This window comes from Apis cerana, linkage group LG3, assembly GCF_029169275.1.
Source record: "Apis cerana isolate GH-2021 linkage group LG3, AcerK_1.0, whole genome shotgun sequence".
NCBI lineage: Eukaryota > Metazoa > Arthropoda > Insecta > Hymenoptera > Apidae > Apis > Apis cerana.
Genome location: NC_083854.1, coordinates 7,220,522 through 7,240,405, shown reverse-complemented (window position 1 = coordinate 7,240,405; position 19,884 = coordinate 7,220,522). Strand labels below are relative to the sequence as shown.

Here is a 19,884-nt window from a genome sequence, read left to right as displayed (position 1 = left end):
CGCGGAACGACCACGTGTCCCTCCACCACCAACCTTTCCCTCTTGATTTGCCATTGTGATGCAAATTTGCCAGGGGGATTCGAGATTCCTACGACACGACCTCGAGTGTCTTCACCCGTTAAATTAACAAACGAGATTGCCGACCCCCTTGCTCGTTGCTTCCATCGATTTGATCCGTCAATATTAACGGATCCGCGGTAAAACTGTCTAAATCGTTGACATTTTAAATATTATACATCCATGATTTCCTCGATTTATGCGGCGTATTCGACGAAAGGACGTAGCCTTCTGTTATTCGAATAAAAGAATATTGGTTCAAATTTCGATATCTCCATATCTGCCACTGCATCGCCGAGGAAATTCCATCGAATCTCGCGTGAAACGATGGACCGAAGGAGGGCGTTATCACGATCGAAAGAATGGAAGAGCGCATTTCCCGAAGAGGGTTCATCGACCCAGGGTTCAGCGAATCCTCGATCCGACTCCCGCTGCTCGTTTTTTCGTTGACCGGGCGTCGAACACAAGCGTGTACGCGCGCGGCTTAATATTTGAATAACGCGCGTAGGTTTGACCCGGCCGAATCAACGACATATCGGCCCTGGCCATAATCAGGCGACATTGTGCGGCTGTAGATTATGGGGTAGGGAGAGAAGATCGGCTCGGCGTGCCGGCTCCACGAATGTATAAGTAATGGAGTTACGGGACGAGTTTTATCCTCTCGCGATAGAATTGGCTTGGTCGCACCTGTCGGTCGAGTCTCGGCTAAAAAGCTGTATCGAACCGCAATTTACATCGCTCCTAGAATCACGGAGAATGGGGAGCAAATCGCGTGTCGCGTGTTTGAAAATACAAAGTGATTCACCGAGGATCGCGTATGCGTGCCATGAAAAGCACAACGAGTTTCGTGTACGTAACGTCCTTTCATTTGAAGTATCTTTGTGGAAAGAATTTCAGTATCTTCAAATTTCTTTCGTTGCTCGTGTTATATTTACACCACATACGATTAAAATCGATTTCTTTATGCACGCATATGATCAACGTTTGTAAAATTATGCTCGAGATATCATGGGATCTTCCGGATAGAAGTAATTCAAGAACCTCGGCGTGAAACTTGGAGAGAAGCATCGATAGAAAGCGATTTTATTTCGCAAGAGTGATATAAGAAATCCGTGAAAATAAGGTAAAAGGAGGAAGGGAAGGGGATGGAAACGGCGAGCGAGTTGGGAACAGATATTCAGGTGTAACGGTGCACGCCCCAAGTAGCGTTTAAATCATGAACCTCGCGTATCGTAGAGTGCGTATATAAGCGTTTGTCAGACGCGTATCGAAGATCGAGAGAGTTCAGAGGCTCATATTTATATATACAAATCAGTTTACGAGCCTGACGGATTTAACGAGACCGAAAGCGGAGAGATGTAGATTGGAGAAAGCTTTGGAGAATCGTACGCGACAGTACGATCGTAAATAGAATCGTAGAAAAGCGTGTAACGATGGAATAGTGTTCTTATTATACCGGTATTTGCGTACTATACTCGTAATAGCCTCGAGTCTATTTTCGAAAATAACGTATAAATAGATAGTCGAGTATCCGGATAGTAAAAAAGATTTAAATCTTTTTGAGGATAATATGAATTTAAATTGAAAGTATGATGACGACGCCTTAAAGTGGAATTAATAACCATTCCAGTAAAACCTTTTTTTTTGCTTTTCTATATTTTAAGTGCCAATAGCGTAACAATTAAAAGATTTAAACGACGATATATATTCAGATCCAGATACTCGAATGCAATATACTTAAATTCGATTTGGATCCATCGATCCAAACTTTGTTATAAGTCTTAACAAAGACTAATATAACTTGGATAATCGACCTTCACGATCCGAACACTAGTATCGATATCAAGATTGACTGGACAAACTCTGGATGTCGACGACAATTTCGACGATCGCAAAAAACCCAAGGATCAATCCCTGATCTATTCATCGGTCCGCGATGTGCACACACCCGATTTCGTGTACGTACAAGGATCGACAACGGCGACGGACGTACACGGATGCTGACCGAGAGAACATGTCGAGAGATAAATCTCGATATTGGCCGGAGACTACCCGCGGTGGATCGTTCGCGCGATCGATGGATCATCGATCGATACTTGGAGGCAGCGAGCGAAGGATGCTGCTACGTACAACACGTTCGAGCAACGCGTGCTAGCGATGGGATCAAGTACTTTTCAATCAATATTTTGAGTATCTCGAATCAAATAGTTTTTGGATAGTTTTCATTTCGTATTCGAGTGCGAACGAAGTTCGATCAATTCTTGGAAACTTTCCAAATTACTTTAACCCCATACGAACGATATTGCGTGCAACGAGAGGAATTTAATGTTCCATTAATTTTTCCCCTATATCTTTGAAGAAATAAAAGAAGATGGTAAATAAAATCGTGGAAAATATAAGAGATTGCCCCGTTTAAAAGGATTAATTTACTATAGAAACTGAAAATTATTTCCGTATATAAAAGGAATCTTATCGAATATCCAAGCGCTCGTATTACGTATTACTCCGAATCCTACAAATACCTGTACGAGTTCAAAAATAACTCGTATAACCCGAGTACTCTGTAAATACGCACAATTGAACATTATCTCAAACCGAAGTAGTAACCGAATCCCACAAAGTGAACTTTCGTATCGAATTTCACCAAGATTCGTGAGCACATATTGAACTTGATCCCATTACTAGCCAACCGTGGCGAATTATTCTCGGAGATCGGCACGTGTCCGATGTAATAATAGCGATAATTGTTCGACAACCAACACCGCGGTTCCTCTTTTCTTTTGCCCAACCAGTTCTTTCTCGAAAGGTGAAACTCAAATTCAAATTCCCTCTTTTTCGTTGCTTTCGCCGATCACGTAAGAAGATCACGAGCGAGTAGCGAACTGGGAATTTTGATCGCAACGACACGCTCGTTCGACATTCTCGCGCTGCTTTTTTCCCCCTTTTTCTCGAAATTTCGCGAATCCGTAATTCCGTCGAAACGATCTTTCGCCTGTTTTTGAACGAAATCCGGGGAGTTGGTGAGAGTCGAGGCGTGTTACGAATGCGAGGAGCGGTTTTATAGCGGTTTCGTGAGAGATTCTTGGCGAGAACCGAGCCTTGGAACCTTGCAACTACTGGGAAATTCTAACAACATCTATAAATACGCAAAATGTCCCAATACTTAATCCACGCAACTTCTCTTACAAACATTTGAAACGTACGAAAAAAATCTCCGTTCAGGTTCCATTTCTTCCAATTCCTCGACCGTAAAGTAAAAAATATGTCTCATATTATAAAAAAGAACGAAATAAAATGTTAGGCAAACTCGTTATTTCAAATAACATCGATTAATCGCGAATCCTTGATACCGATTCGTAATAATTCCGATGGCTCGAAGGCGCAACAACGGGTCAAAAAGCTCGATTCATCGAGCTCGATAAAGCCCCCCTCCCGCCCCAAGACAGGCGTAGACCGACGGATTATCAGCTCGGTCGATCAAGAGACGCGTCTCGACTCCCTAATGATCGGATCATCTGGCTCACCGGCCGGGGATCGCCTTGGAAGACGTCGCGCGAAAGGAAAATACCCGCTCGTAGGTGTTTGCAAACAATGGCGCGGAATCGTCTATGGGATTTCGACATGTGGCTTGGAATACGACGCTTGTAATACGACGCGAGCAGGGTGCGCCGCAAATGAGCATACTCTCGAAAGGGAGGAGGATGATTCTTGAGAGAAGGCTACTCCGAGAGACATCGCGTCGCGAGTTGTGCGAGTTCCGTAACAAGGAAAGGGACTACATTGAGAATATCACGAAAAAAACAAACTAAAGGAGTTTGGCTTCGAATAAAAAGGAAAAGGGTATATAGCATCTATTTCCAGTAGAGCGAATATTTACCAAAGATATTACAAGATAGTGGAAAGGATGTATTATACTTGTATATTTAGAGTGAGGACTTTTAAAAGGAACTTAATTAGTCATTTCTACATAATTGAGCGAAGATATTGCAACTGTGAATGGATGATAGCGTAAGTTTCCAGAAGAGAGGAACTGAACAAGATGAATTAAACATTGTTAGGAATTTCGACACGATCGAAATAACAGAGAGACAACGAATTCGGTAAGAAGGGGGGATAACGCGTTAAATGAAACGTTCCACGGAGGAGTCTCGTGTTCCAGGAAATATGAATGGCGCGAATAGGCATGCTCGTTACTTCTCTTCGACCCTCTTCCTCCCCCTCTCCTTTTCTCCTCATCCGATTATAACGACGGCCTTTCTCTTTCTCCGCCGTTCAACCAGCAAATATGTATCGGCCGGTCAAGTTGCACGCGTCTGCGTGCGTGCCAACCCACGCATCAGAGACGGAGGCACCGGCGTCTAGATATATACGCACGACGCGACAATGAATCAGAACCGGAACCATCGGCATTCCCGAGGGCCGCGTGGAACAAGGTCCTGTCTGCAGCGTCCAATACTCTCCTCCAATATCAGATCGAGCAAGCGTCGCTCGATCATCGATATTTATTAATATATCGATGATCGTACATTTTATAAACGATTCGATTACGTTTTGATTCATTCAAAAACTCGTCGTTCGAAAGAATGAGGAAAAGTGAAAGAGAAAACGGACGGCGGGTATCGATTATAATGTATATCGACAAAAATATTCGCATCGAACGTATACGCAAAAGGAATATTGTTTCTTTGGAACGAAATGAAACTTAATCCCTCGAAGCTACGATCTTCAATCAAATTACCGTGTAATCGAAAGATATACATATATATATACGTGAAAAACCAAAATCCAGATACGCATAATAATCAACCGTGCGTACGTACTCTTACACCCTTTGAAATGGAAGATAATCCGAGCGGAAATCTAACTTAATAAAAAAAAAAAAAGAAACAGAAAAATTTGCAATACCACTTCTTCGTTTCCCCGATCGCGATATCGAATATTTACGATCCATTCCTCCAGAGGCGATACTACGTTGTATTCACGTGCATCCTCCGCCTTGCATATACGCCACACAACCACCACAGTTAGCAATATCGGGCGCAGCCAATAAAGAACGAAAATATAACGCGGATTAACAGGCAGGCAGGCTGCCTGCCCGCGGCTACGCGCTCCGGTATCTAATCCGCTCGATCGAATTAGAGCCAGCGAAGACTTCATTCTCCGTTTCCGGTGGAAGCGTGCACGTACCCCACGTGGAAAGGAGAGAAAGAGAGAAAGAGAGAATGGAGAGTGGAGAGGCAAGGTACGAGGCTCGTATCTCGTCAATTAGCGTAATTCGAATTAAGCATGTCCCGCGGTGCGATCGAGGATCGCGATGGTGGATCGAGGGCTGGGGGAGAGGGAAGGTGGCGAGGCAAGAGGAGCAACTAGATCGGTGCTAATACGCTCTTGGGCAGCCGTACAAGATCGAGATACCGATCGATTTTATCGAGTTCGAGGTAGGAGAGGGCCGCGGTGCACCCGCGGCAGGAAATCGATGGTATTCATTGCGTAACGAGCCACTTACCGCAAATCAAACTAATAGCCAATAAAGTACCGGGTCTAAAATCGTGTTCGCTGTATAATATATCGCGGCTGGCACCTTCGAATTTCCATCCGATTCAGCCTCTCGAGAGCCGATCTTTCTCGATTGCGCTTCGCTACGTGATTCCATCTTCCGCGGTTTTTTCGTTTTAGCCTTCGTCTTGACTCCATCTGGCTCTCGGTTTTTAATTTAATTATTTACCCTTCGTCACAGTTGAACCAGAGAGAAATCGATTCTTCGTTCCGGCTCGATAATTTAGAAGGTTCGCGCGCATCGTCGAGAATTTGTGTGTTTTTTTTAAATATTTTTCTTTTTTATTTCCATTAGATGGAAAAGAATGGGACGATAGTTCATCGTCAGGGTCAGCTGTCCGATTCATACGTCGTAAATTTCAAGCAACAAAGTTCGGAATGCCGATCTGTTGAACGCGATTAGAATATGACTCGACGAACAGAAGACAAGAACACGAGCTGGAATATAAAATACAGATAAGCTTGCTACAATCGGTATAATTAATAAACAGAGAAGGTAGTCAACTGGTGAGATAATAATAGACAGCCGAGGTATGCGGTAAAATCGATACCGCGAATAATAAGCCGATGAGTAAGCCGTGTCTCGTATCGCATTCTCGGCTCGTTCACCTCGCGACACCCTCGACTTTTCATATAAAATTATTCGAAATATTCGTCCTATAATTATTCAATCTAATAAGAGAACAATGATCAGAATCAACCATTAATATTTCAAAAAAATAAAAAAATAACCAAAATTATTAACCCTTTGCGCTCGACGACTTTTTTCAATCGAGCCAAGTAACAACTCGAAATGATTAATAATTTTATCTATTTCTTAAAGAAATAAAGAACCAAGGAATCTATTTACGAATTAATACCGCGCTCTTATTAATAAAAAATAACGAGATCTAACGCATAAGTCGTTCGAGTTCCCACACAAAACTCCCTTTTCGAGGCGCAAAGGGTTAAATTCTCGTTTGTTAAAAGTAACAAATACCAAACGCGTCCACGAGCGAATGATCGCGATCGAGAGTCCCATCCTTCCGTTCCCCTTCTCCAATTTTTCCCGGAAGGACGAAACAATGGTCCTCCCCCGCGATGCGATTAGAAACACGTCCAAGGAGGAAGGAACGACACTGGACACAAGGCAACAGAAGCAGCGGCAGCGGGAGTCGTCATCCAGGATTTTGCTCGACGTTCACCAGCTCGATAACGGTACCTCGGATGCTTGGAGCGCGAAGCGTTTCACCGGGTTGTAATTTCGCCGAGCATGCATGTCGAACGTCGCGAGCGAGGCGAAAATAATATTTCGTCGCGCGAGGCGGCGATTAATCCGAGCCCACGAGATGTTCCCCCGCCAAATGGAACGCTCCTCTCCGCGAACATGTCCGATCTTTAATTAAGATATATTTTGAAGGAAGCTGCACCCCTCGACGCAACATATTCTCCGTGGACGTCGAGAGGAATGTCGACAACGCAAGCGCGATTCGAATCGAGCGCGGTCGTTTCGTGTTCGATTATGAAAGAGAGAATCTCAAGTTACTTTTAACACGAATCCTCGTTTCTGCATTTCGTAATGAAAAAAAGGAAAAAAAAAGGCCGTGAAAAGGTTCGATTCTAAATAGATCACGAGGATAAGAGGTCGACAGGTGCCGTAAAAACGACACGCAAATCACGATTTCTCTCGACAATTTCACCACCTCTGGTTTTAAATCGTGTCTGTTAGACTATCGTAAAAGCTTGTTTTCATCCACTTCGTCCGGTGGCTCGACGTTAATTCCTCGTTTAACCCGAACCCCTCCGTTCTCCGGGTCGTGGATCTTTGACACAAGCCGACAATCATGCTAGAACAACGAGTTAAGAAGGAGAGAGAGAGAGAGAGGGAGAAGGGGGAGAAGGGGAATGAAGACACGACGGCACCCGGCTTAATGTCGAGGTCGTTAAGACCTCGTTTTCACTGCATTACTGCTGGTCAAGCCTACACAACACAACGGTGACTCGCGCTCCCTTTTCCGTCTTTTCGTTACGCAGTTACTGACCCTTCCACGTTCATTGTTCCCTCCTTCCATTTAGGTGAAAGCACCTGGCGAGCGGAGCCCGTTCTTCGTGTGTACACGATCCTCCTGTACAACGTTGGCAGAGGTCTTCCAGCGATTAGCGAGTACCCGGGTTATCGGTGACTCATGCGAAATTACACTCTATAAGACGCGCTTAAAAGAGACATTGGAATTTTAATTTTCCTTAAAAAGAAGACAAATAAAACGATCAATTCTTGCGGTTCGTTCACGACGTCATCGTCATCACGGAACACCGCTCGTTTCGACGAACGTTATTATAAAATCATTCTACGCTCGCCATGAATTTAATTTCGATTTAAATTCGGCGAACCGTTCATCAATTTGGCCAATAACTATCTACAATCTAATAGAATACAAATGGAAAGCCACGTATTCCTCCTATAAAGGCCAAATATTTTTCCCGTATGATCGCCATCAATTTATATATCCTATTTTACATCGTTTGATAAATATTCAAGGAAACGATTCAATGCTCGGTAAATCGCTCGATTGTTCCGAGAGCGAAGCGCAATCGACGAGATATACGATCGATCGGCCGAGGCTGCTTTTCTTCCTCCATTTGCCATCCCCGACATCATCGTCGCGCATTGTGCATCGCCAGCCTTATTGAAGAAAATCGCGGCCCGCGATTGCGAGGCGAGGAGTTTCGCACGAAACCTGTGGGAGACCGGTGAATTGAATTATGGGAGCACGCCTCGGATAAGATACCATCTGGATTCCGTAATGAAAGAATGCTTTATGATGTTGCTGTTTTCTAACGGACCGTTCGTGCCCCTGTGCCGGCCAATTACCGTCCAAACTCCACCTCCCCCTTCGCGATCCATGTTTCAAAGTCCACGAACCAACCGTGTATTATTTCGAGGAAAGTTCGACAAACTTGGAATTGTGCAATCGTTTCGTCCATTTGGGATTAACCATCCGGACCTATCGTTTATCCCACACCGTCGACGGATTTGATATTATCCACGAAAATTTTTTACGACAAAATTGTAGTATAACAGAAGATTCGATGTAACGAGGGAAGAAGAAATTGAAAGTTTTTATAAATACGAGGATACAAAGTTAAAGAATGAACGAAAAAAAAAAAGATCGCCGTCCTCTTCCCTCGTTTCATTTGTATCCTTCCACCCCACGAGAAGATACAAAACTCGGGCCTCCGACGTGTATGCCTGAATGAAAGTGTCTGTGCCCGTGAATGTCCGTTTCTCGAAGCGGAAACGGGCTCGCGTTCAAAAGGCTCGGTTTATAAAAGCGTGCTCGAAAGACCGCTCGCTTTATCGAAGGGGAAGGAGAAGAAGAAGAAGAAGCGAGACTAACCGACTAACCGACTCTTGTCCACGAAATCCCATTTAAACGTTGAAAAAGAGAAACGTAGCCCCGGCATTCGTCTTATCGAATGCGCTAAATCTAACTGTATATAATTGGAACGACGACATTTCACGTGGTTCCCCAAGACAACACACAGTCCCAAAGGTGGTTTCGTTTTCTCTAGCTTCTAATTTCAATTATGCCTCGCTTCCGCTACGAATAATATCTTCGACGACGGGATACTCACGGAAAGAGAACGCTTTTTAAAGGAGGGAGGGGAAAAAAATAAAAAAATTCTTTGCAAAAGTATTCGGTAGCAACTATTAATTACTTAAGAATAAATTGGATCGCATCGGGAAACGAAACAAACGGATTCACCACGCTTCCTTAATCACGATGCACACCTTAACGAGAGGGCAAAGAGGAAGAGAGGAGAGCCAGAGTCGAAGAAGAGAATTGCCACGAATTTAATTGCGATCATTACCGCGATTACGTTTCCCCGCCAGTTAACGATCCCGGGGCTGCTCGAGTGCCAACATTCCTCCTCCCTTTTTCCCCCCTTTCCCTTCCATTCTCCAACGAAGGCGTGTCGTTTTAGAGAAGAGGTTAGCTTCGTTAACGAAACGATCCCTGGCCGCGAACGATAAGTCTTTGGGACTCCCCTAATAGCACGCCCTAATGGTCAGGTGTAACGCGACCATTCATTCGCTTTGATATTTTATATTCGCCACGCGCCTTTGCGAGCGAGTGGAAGGGGAAAAGGGAAAAATCGAAAGCAAACGAATCGAAACGAAAACGCGCAATTAAAGAAATTAGATATCTCTTAAAACTTTCCGTAAAAATCCTTACGAATTTCGATTATCTGTTAATTTATCGCCTGTCGAAATATCGGATTGATCGGGAAGAGGAGAAGGTTAGATAAAAAAAGAAATCTTACGCTGGCAATGAAACAGCGTGGCAGAAGGGAACAACAGGTCGACGCGTATATCGTTGCACGTATCACGTTAGCGAACCACTTCACGTTTCCCCCGATGTGTTTACATTCTGATAACGCGGCTAATGTCACGGCTCGTTTAATTATTCATACGCTTTGGTACTCTTGGTGAAGCGGTTACACGGCTTCGTTTCATCGATCAAAATGCAATCGAGAATCGAGGCGGGAAGAATGCCGAGGCGAGAAAAAGCAAACGTCGTGCGAAAAACAAATTGCGGATAGAGAGGGCGACCGATCTCACGTGATATCTCTCGCGAGGATCGATGAAGGGAGAGGCTAACGCGAAGGATGGTTAATTACAGGGAAGAAAAAAAAGGAAGGGGGTTAAGGGAGGAATGGTTAAAGGATAAGGATCGAAACTTCGCGATAAAATATGCGCGTTACATATTTTTATCATCTTCTGCCCTTTCCACCATTTCTCATGGCCATTTATATCTAAACAACGCTCTCGATGGGAAGATCTAGCATCTTCTAGGAAGGATCAAGGACAGGTCGAGGGAATGTCACGGTCGAAACGTTTTCGAGAGAACCTCTCGCTCTCTCTCTCTCTCTCTCCAGCTTTTTGCCATTAACAAGACTCGTTTTTCTACGAAATCTTCGTGGCTTCGGGAATGGTCAACTCGTCATAACTCCTTCGACCGAGCGAATGTTAAGGGATGCAAAAAAAAAGAGAGAAAGAGAGAGAGAAGGAGAAAAATAAGAAGAAGAAAATCGCAAGTCTCGCAAGAGAGAAAGAGAGAAGGAGGCATGCTCGTTCTCGTAAAGAACGAAACCTGATGGGTGAACACCCCCGTCGCGATTTTCATATTCACAATTAGCATCTTTTTCTGCCACGTCTTTTCGAATTCGTCCGAACAATGGCGGGGACACCCGCGGGGAACTGGCTCGTCCCAAAGCGGTAGAAAAGGCAACACGCGGATTTCTGGCGAATAAAAAACGCAACGCCAGCGGCAAACCCGCCACACATTTTCGACTAATCCCTTCTGATATATTCGAAATTGATGGCTCCTCTCGTCATTCGTTTCGCGTTTAGCCCTGGCTCGAGCGTAAATCATCGTGAAGGGAGCGCATCGCTCACGATTTCCTCTCCTTTCCTTTTCTCCTTTTTTCCCCTTCTGGATTGGAAATTAGAGGGATCGGGAAGGAGTCGTTAATTTTTATGAATTTTCAAAGTTCCTGCGAATCTCAAGCGTGCGATAATATCACTCGAGTATCGTTGCGATAACGATCAACGGTCCTGGACGTGTGCGTGTATCTAAGCATAGGGAGGACAGGGGGAACGAAAACGAGGCTTGATTCAGAGTTTCGGTATGCGCTTGAGCCTTAGGGCCAACGGGCCTGTTCGCGAGCTTGCTTTCCAATCGAGCAGGAATTTTAGTCGCCTTATACCGCCGGCGCCGATTCTTAACGCTTCTTAAAATTCTCTCGATTACTCAATTCCTTCTCCACCGTCTTCAGATATACTTACACCGTAAAAAAAAAAAAAATGATATTGTATCGAGATCGTAGAAGAAATAAAACGAAGTAACGCGGCCGATCTTTCGATCGACACACTGCTGTACAAACAACTTCTATACCTCGATAAGCATTCTTATCCGATCGAAGAGTATCGATGAAAGAGATTGAAAATCCTTCGATTCCATCCCATCCCTTCCTCCATCACCCGATCCTCGTTCGAAACGCGAGGGAAGGAATTTCTCTCGGACAGAATCGGCACGCATTCCCTATTCGGGAAGATGGTTCAAGGACTGGCCGCGTTCAAGGACCTCGCGCGAACGAAAAAATCGAGCATTCGCTCAGAGGGCCGATGTTGAGGATATTCGGCTACCGTGCTCCATCACCACCGATCTTCGATCTTATCTGATCTCGAGAGAGAGAAAGAGAGAGAGCCCGGCCCGGAACTTCCTCGTGTCTCCCTTATACACCGAGATCGAGTTCGAGGAAGAGATCCCCTCCCCCTTCCGTATGCACCGCGATTTAACTAGATGCGCCCCGCCAGATCCCTATCTTCGTCGAGGTCTTCCAAGAGCCCTGCTCTCGACAACGCGTTTCTCCTCCGATCTCCTCCTTTCCTCCTCCCTTTGGAGGAACGGTGTTCTCCAAAAGGGAGGTGGAGACGCTTGGAGAGCGTCGTCGTTAAGGGCTGCGGCTTTTGCGTTGCTCTACACGCGTTCGATGATATCCGTCTTCTTCCTCTTTCCTCGAAGAAATTAATGCCACTTGGAGTGCGCGGCCTTCCCCGGCGAAAGAAAAATATATATATATAAAAGGAAAAAAAAAGGAGGGGGAAGAGAGGTGGGTCGTTCGCGCGAGAGTGGAGGAGAGAAAGAAGGACGAAAGAGAGCGTTGTCGTCGTTAAGAGTTAAGAGTCGCTCGAATTACGAGCATTTGGCAACGTCCAACCTTTTACTCGGGGGTCTTAATGCTCCGCCGCCGATCCACGCGCGTATTTATATATTTCTTTGGTCCCCCGTGTGTGGCGCCGGGGAGAGAAACGCGCAAAAGGTCGTCGTTCAAATACCGAGTCGTTAAAACCGTGCAATTTCGTCGAATTACGAAACGCACCACCTCCATGGACGACAGTTAATGGCCGCTCTGCACCCACCGTCTCTCTCTCTCTCTTTCCGAGTATCATCTCCTCTTCCTACCCGCAATTTCGCTGTTCGGGGGGAGAGAGAAGGAGAGAGTACAATTTGCTCGAGTTACGGGAGACGTGGCTATCACGATGCTCGGTGAAAGCTGCCGATTTATACGACTGTTACGCACCACGAATCGCCGTTTTTCATCGTTTGAAGCGTCGTTACGCGGAAGGAAGTCGGAGGAATCGTTCGGGAAATTCGTTTCGTGCTACGATTTTACGATCGAACGAATCCACGCCGAACATTTAATTATTAACAATCCCAAGTTTTCGATTCCATTTCAATCCCTTCCTCGATCCATTTTGTCCAGTGTAAATTAACGCAATTGTTTCGGAGGGAGCAAAAAAAGTGGCTAATTTTCCCAACTGCGAACGTGGTTTATCGTAGTCTCAGATAATATACGACGAAAACGGTCGATAACGATCATCGGATCTGTTCCAAGTATCGAGGTAAACACACACGCGCGCGCGTGCACACGAGCCTCGTCTCGCCTATGTAGCGAGAAATTCCGCTCGCTCCGTGATTCTTTTATTCTTTTTCCCCCCCACCTATCCGGTGTTCCGGTTACACGTCGCTACGATCGTGTCACGGATGCGATGAGGAGGTAATGGCCGCGGCTCCAACATTTTCGAGGAAAAGGAAGGAAAAAGGAAAAGGGAGAAGGGGAAAGACGAAAAAGAAAAACAAAAACTCATTAACGCTCGCCTACATAATCACGAGCGAGCGCGGATTACAGCAGCGAAACTCGCGGCTGAACGAGTTAAAAACGCAAAAAAACACCGGTCTAAAAACTGGTATTACGTTGCGATGCAATTATGTAATCAGGTTGCGCGGCACCTCGCGCCGTGAAGTTTAAGTTTAATTAAAAACCCATGGAAAAGAACAACGCTTATCCTTCCCTCCCCTCAATTCCAATTAATTCCGATCGCGCGAATCCCGATATCCCCAATTCTCGAATCTTCATCTACGGAGATCGTGATTTCGGCGACTCGGGAGACGGAGGAACCCGTTCTCGATCGCGGCACTCGACGTTATCGGCGATAAACGCGCGGCATAGACACGTATTACACACGATGGAAACATACAACGATGTGTATGTTTACTATCATTCTCGAATTCGCGGAATAACTCCGGCCTCGAAATTCCTGTTACCTACTCTATTAGAACGTATTATTGTAACGTAACAATAACATTTCGTCTCGACCGATTCGAAAATTCGTTCGTTCGTTGGCGATTTTTAAATATTTCGCGATCAGTGGGCATTTTTTCGAGTGGACATTTTTTACCGAGCAAATTTCGAAAGCGCGTATGGATGGTACAACGGCCCGTACGCGTCCGCCAAAAATGCATTCGAGAAAAAGAAAAACTCGTTACCTCTATACTCTTGTTCGAATACGAATTTGCGTAAAAAAATGCGCAGTTTAATCGGTAACGTTACACCGAGAAAAATCAAATGTCAACTCGATTCGACGCACTTATGAATGACTCGGAGATATTACCGAGTTAATAGATTTGCATCGAAGAAACGTATAAAACACGTGCGCGATATAATAATATCGCGCGACACCATCCACCGCTTCGAAATTCTCCTCAAGGTTCAACTAAACTTTTTAACAACGATTCCTCTCGAGAGGCAAATCGATATGAAACGCTTCTTGTTCGGCCATGATCGAACTTCGTCTCCACGAAATTCCCCGCAACCTGCGCGAGTTACACGCTACGTGACGACACGCCAAAGGAATTTCGACGTATACCCCGCCACCTTGCTTAATTTTATTATAATATTACGCAACACCGCAATCTCGAGGAATCCTATTCCCATAAGATGTGCGTAGCAAAGAAAATAATAATCGAGACTCACCTCTTTCATACCGTCGAGCCTGCCGAGACTCTTGGTACCACGAAGCGGCGGAAACGCGGCGTCGTGCCATCCGGAGTTGCACATCTGCACTTGTTCCGAATGCACGTTCAAAGCTCGCGCCCTGCTCTTGCTCTTGCGCTTATCCAGCAAATGCTTGGCCCTCGACTTGCGGACCGGAGCGGCCGGATCGTCCTCCGGGTCGCTCTGCACCTCCCAACGGGACGGAGATTTGAAACGACGTCGAGGGCTCGTCGGCGAGGTCACCGGCGAGGTGAGCCTCTGGACGAGGGTCCCGAACATGGTCATCATTCGACCTGTTTTGCCCGCGATCGAAACGATACTCCCTCACTCGGACTTGATCGGCATGATCGTTCGCACGGGCCGGGCCTTCGAGCGACGAGTTCACCTCGTGCCAACATGCACGGGGTGTTCTCCTCCTCCACCGCGGGGACAGTTATAACGTACGTATGCACTTTCCGTCACTCGATGCTTCGCGCGAAATCCACAGGTGGTTCCTGGAACGGATACCGCGGTACACACACTTGCCTCGCGTGCGAATACACACTCTCCTTCTCTCTTTCTCTCCCTCTCTCTTTCTCTGTCTGTTTGTTGATACAACAGAGTGGTCGTCGGGAAGGAGGAAGAAAAAAAAAAGAAAACACAAGCCTCGCCTCGTTCGAAACGCGATACGGATGGACAGAGAGGCGCGAGATAACGCGCGATAGAAAAAGAAATCGGTGACCGAATAAACACAAACTGCTACGTCGTTAAGCGAGATAGGGGGATTGGAACGGTGGTCCGTTCGAGTCTCGTTGGCGACGCAATACGCTCGTTTTCTACGCGTGTTCGCGTACGCCCACCGGCGGCACGTTTCGTCGGTTAGAGAAAAGCGACGTATCAGAGGGTCCGGATCGACTCGAAACCAGGCGCACAGGTATTTTTGCCTTGGGGCAGCGTAGCAGCGCTCTCTCGCAAACACGGTTTAAAAGCGGTAGTCTAAAGCGCACCGTTTCTTTCCTCCGCGATTCGCGCTTCCCTGCAACGTTGTTCGCGCATCCGCTCGTTCCCCCTCGCGGCTTCCTCTCTCGTTCCAAGCTCCAAGTTGCAGAAAACGGGAGGTTGCACGCGAAACGAATCGCGGCGCAGTTCCAGTGAAACGTGACAACAACACACGGGAGGAAGATACGATTCCGTGGATTGAACGTGAACGCGAGGCGACGCGGCACACACACACGCCACGAGCATCGATCACTGGCTACGTGCGGAATCGAACTGGTCGCGCGGTGACTGCGTCTGCCGACCGGTTGGCCTCGGCTTCCACGGAAATGCCCGAGTACGGGCGAGCCCGTACGAACCGGATCGAAGTTTGACGATCTACGGCGGCCAGCCGCGAGACCGAGTCACCGGTTACCATGGCGATCGGGACTTATTCTCCTTCGGGCCTTACGCGTCGTTCGTTCCTCTCTCGGGAAACGAAGAAGAGCGAGTGGTGAACACCCGTTCGTTTCGAAGCCTTCTATTTTATCCTACGTTCTTTCTAATAACGCCTCATTTTTCTATTTTCATCCATCCCCTCCCCGTCTTCCGTCATCTCCAGTTCGTCGTTGGACGCGTTAACGCGTTTACGCGGGCTTACGTTTACGTCCACACGATCGATACGGCCGCTCCGCTCTTACGTTGACGTCGAAGGAAACGGATGGAACGGGTTTTTCGAGAGGAGAAGGAAAAAAGGAGAAGAAATTAATAATTGATTTTCCAAGATTCGCGTATATATAACCGGCTACAGTGGATGCACCGCAGGGTGCATCGTACTCTATTTGCAACCGGCGAAACGTGTCCCGCCGTAACGGTCTCGGCCAACGATAAAAGCAATTGATAATACCTGACCCCGGAATGAATTCCTGTTTCTAGGCGTCAACCGGCTAATTAATGGCACGATGACTGGTTCTCGGTTGCTTCGCGGTGATATTCCTCGCATGTCGGACGCGATAAATGGAGAGTAGTCGTGCGGAACACAACGAGAGGATGCCGGGGACGCCGCAGCTTCCACGACGAAAGCAACGAGAGGTGCAAAACGAGAGTAGATCGAGAAAAAGAATTCCTCTCGTGGACGGGGTTAACGGGGTGTGCGACCTTCCAATGATTCTCATCGAGGATCGCGTCGAGCGATCCCCAGCCGATAATCAACGTAACTCGCCGATTTCAAGGACGATGCAAGTCTCGAGAATCGACGCAACCATTCGAATCGACTTCCAACGATATCGAACGTTCGAGAAACGAGAACCAAAATTCAAAAGGTTCGATATTTCCGTATTTGTCGTTATTCATTTACACGCGTAATTAACTCGATTCCTTATCCTTGCCCTTCCTTCTTATCTCGCTCGAAGAGCATCCGTGAGAATCCGTATTACGGGAGATCCCGATCCAACACGATCGAGATTCGTAACAAACCCCGACGAGTACACACGCGCGGTTAAATCGCTCTCCACGCTTCCTCTCATCTTCATTCTTCGTCTTTCTCGTCTCCTCTCGCATAGACTCGTCTCGCGGAAGTCTACTTGTCCCGCGTCGCGATTCACCTATGCGATAAAACGCAAGAGACGTGCAACTAGAAACACATACGCCTTATCCTACTTGCCTACCTGTTGGACGTATATGAAATAATTAAACCTCGACCGAATCTCGTCTCACGGGGCGTTTCCCCGTTTCTTTCTTCTTTATGGGCGAGGAATAAAATAGAGGAAGGAAGCCGTGAATGAAAATTTCGTCTCTCGTGTTTCTTCCCTCGGTCGAGGGTTAAATTTCACAGGTGGAAAGGTTGAATAAATTCCAGTTATCGCGAAATCGCGGTGTATTTTTTCTTTTTCCTCTTCTTTATAAATTCTTCTTCTCCTCGATTTTGTCCCGCGATTGCGTAGTAAAAGTATCGTAGCAGATACGCGATACGCGATACGGTACGGTGATACTTACGCATCGTTGGTAGTTTCGGTTCATCACTCGTGATCTCGAAGTTTCTATGACAGACGTTCGCGCGTCGACGCTTCGAGAAGCGAAACTAGAACGCGGAGCGAGAAGAAATGGTACACGAGCGCTTGTTGAATCGAAGATAACGTCAAAGCGCCATAAATATCTGATTAGATCAGGTCGCGGCGCGTTGCGTGCATTCCTTTCACACCAGTCATAACTCGAAAAATAATTCCTATACCGAGCAGTTTGTGTAACCTGCTTCTTCTTTCGCGTTCTAGATCTATTTATCCGATTGAACGAACCGTTCACGCAGAGGATCGAATCGTTTTACGTTTCTGCGTCCCCCAAAAATATCTCGGAAACTGGAATGCCAAAACTGCAAGAAACCACCAAGATCCACCGAGCAATAAATATTATCCCCGGTTATCACGAACGAATCAACGAATCTTTTTTCCCTTCTCGGCCATTCTTTCTCTCTCTTTCTCTCTTTCCAATCCTTCCTCCCGTTCTTTCGGAACGCGGAAAGTCTCAACAAACCACCCAATCTTTCAAATAACGTTATTTTAAAAAATAATGTCACTTTACGGATAAACGCCGATATTTATCATCAATCACGCTCCTGCTTATTTATACCTATTACAATCCACAATCCATCTCATTGAACACTTCCGTATATAACCTAGCGCCGCTATGTATCCGGCAAAAACGGAGAGGATGCGAGGCGAGACGCTTATAATGGAAACTTTCGCCGCGATATTTGCATCGAAGGCCAATCTCGAACGATCGAGGAGAGAAAAATGGATGGCCGATCAACCGTGGCCGATTATTCCGTCGCAGGCCACGGAAGCGATACGTCGATCGATAAGTCGTTTTTCCCTTCCGCTCCTCGTTCTCCACGAACTCGAAAGTGAGTTCGATCATTCGGCCAAAGTGTGTCGCGGCCATGGATTCACGATCTCGCGCGCACGTGGCCCACGATTCGTGAAAAAAATCCTCCTCTCTTCTCCCCCGACGAAAAAAAGAGAGGAGAGAGAGAGAGAGAGAGAGAAGCGTGCGAGAAGGGAAACGTTGCGTGCCGATTATACTGTCGGCCAGTGTGAGAAATATTATCCTTTGATCTCTCTGCGCACTCCATGCCGGTTTCACTCCGCCAAGAAATTAACGACCACGGGCCGCCGTTTCAGTACGACCTGCCTTCGGAGATTATCAGCCGAGAGAGCCACGGCGAGACGGAAGTGAACGTGCCGCAGGAAGTGGCCGAACCGCGATTTCCTCTCGCCACGAGGGGCGAATCTAAACATTCCGCCTTGGAAACTTTTCGAGTTCGAGGATTAATCATTCCCGAGAATTAGCGAAAGGAAGGCACGAAGTACGAATGCCGCGTGCAAAAGGAATATTTGGGTAGATACGTAAATTTCATTAGGAAGAATTATTTAATACAAATTACTCCTCCTCCTCCTCTGCCCTAGATTCTCGTGCGCTCCGACTTAACTCGGATCGATCGGCAACGGATTTTTAAGTTACGTAAAAAAGAGATTCAAGTTGGATTTTAAGATAATTATTAAAAAATTCTACGCGCAATTATTTTTAACAACTTTCTTCTTACGCTCGAGTAAAAGTGGAATGACAACATTCCCTTCAAAATTTCTCCATCTCTGGGATCATTCTATAAGTAAATATTCCTCTCCTCGATAGAAGATGGATTTCTCGTTCCTTCTCACGAAAGAAAAATAGAAGAAGAAGGAGGAAAAGAAAAAAAAGATCGATCCCAATCGCGAGATAAAACGCGATGCAACTATGCTATAAGCGATAAGATTCTCACTCTCTCAACAACGAGCCGATAAAAGAAAAGATAGATACAAGATAAAGTATCCGTGGTTGTAACGGAGCGCCAGAATCGAGTCGAGCCAGCTTCCGCCGAATTCCACCGCGAGAGAAGAGAGAGAGAGAGGAGGAAATTGCGAAAGAAGTCGATACGGAACGGTTCAGATAAGATAGACGCGTTGGTAGGCGTGCGTGAAAAATCGGTGACACAAGAATCGTAGATATTCGAAACGGTCGGCAAACAGAACGGTGATTTACAACGTTTCACCGACGCGTGCGCGCGCGCTCTCTCGACTCCAAGTCGTCCCGTTTAACAAGCTATGCGATCGAGAGTTAAGGCCGCGAACGAGATCGTTTCTTCGTGAAAGTCGCGAATGCACGCCGCCGCCAGAGTCCCGGCCAGGAAATACTTCCATTCCATCGATCGGGCAACGATAACGATCCGCAAAGACCGGTCTAATAACTCGCGCGCTATCCAAACGCTCTCTCTCTCTCGCGAGCGAGCTGTTTTGTCGACCATCGGCTTGTTCCACGGTTGTATGCTTGCGTAAACGGGTTAATGGAAAGGTCAATGATGGAGAGGTATTAATAAATGGCTCGACAATGGGCGTGGAATTC

General features: G+C 46.4%; 2 protein-coding genes across 3 annotated transcripts in view; both read right to left on the bottom strand.

The window, feature by feature from the left end:
• LOC107998096 (rho GTPase-activating protein 20) overlaps positions 1-14,790 on the bottom strand; it is a 92,354-nt gene extending 77,564 nt beyond the window's left edge. For both annotated transcript variants that reach the window (XM_017057122.3, XM_062072588.1), the window contains exon 1: positions 14,476-14,790. In XM_017057122.3, coding sequence (XP_016912611.1) covers positions 14,476-14,784 — 309 coding nt within the window. In that variant the 5' untranslated portion in view covers positions 14,785-14,790. The remainder of the gene's footprint in view (positions 1-14,475) is intronic.
• Positions 14,791-14,849: 59 nt separating this feature from the next.
• LOC133665801 (uncharacterized) overlaps positions 14,850-19,884 on the bottom strand; it is a 77,285-nt gene continuing 72,250 nt past the window's right edge. The window contains exon 6 of the mRNA XM_062072599.1: positions 14,850-14,990. Coding sequence (XP_061928583.1) covers positions 14,955-14,990 — 36 coding nt within the window. The 3' untranslated portion in view covers positions 14,850-14,954. The remainder of the gene's footprint in view (positions 14,991-19,884) is intronic.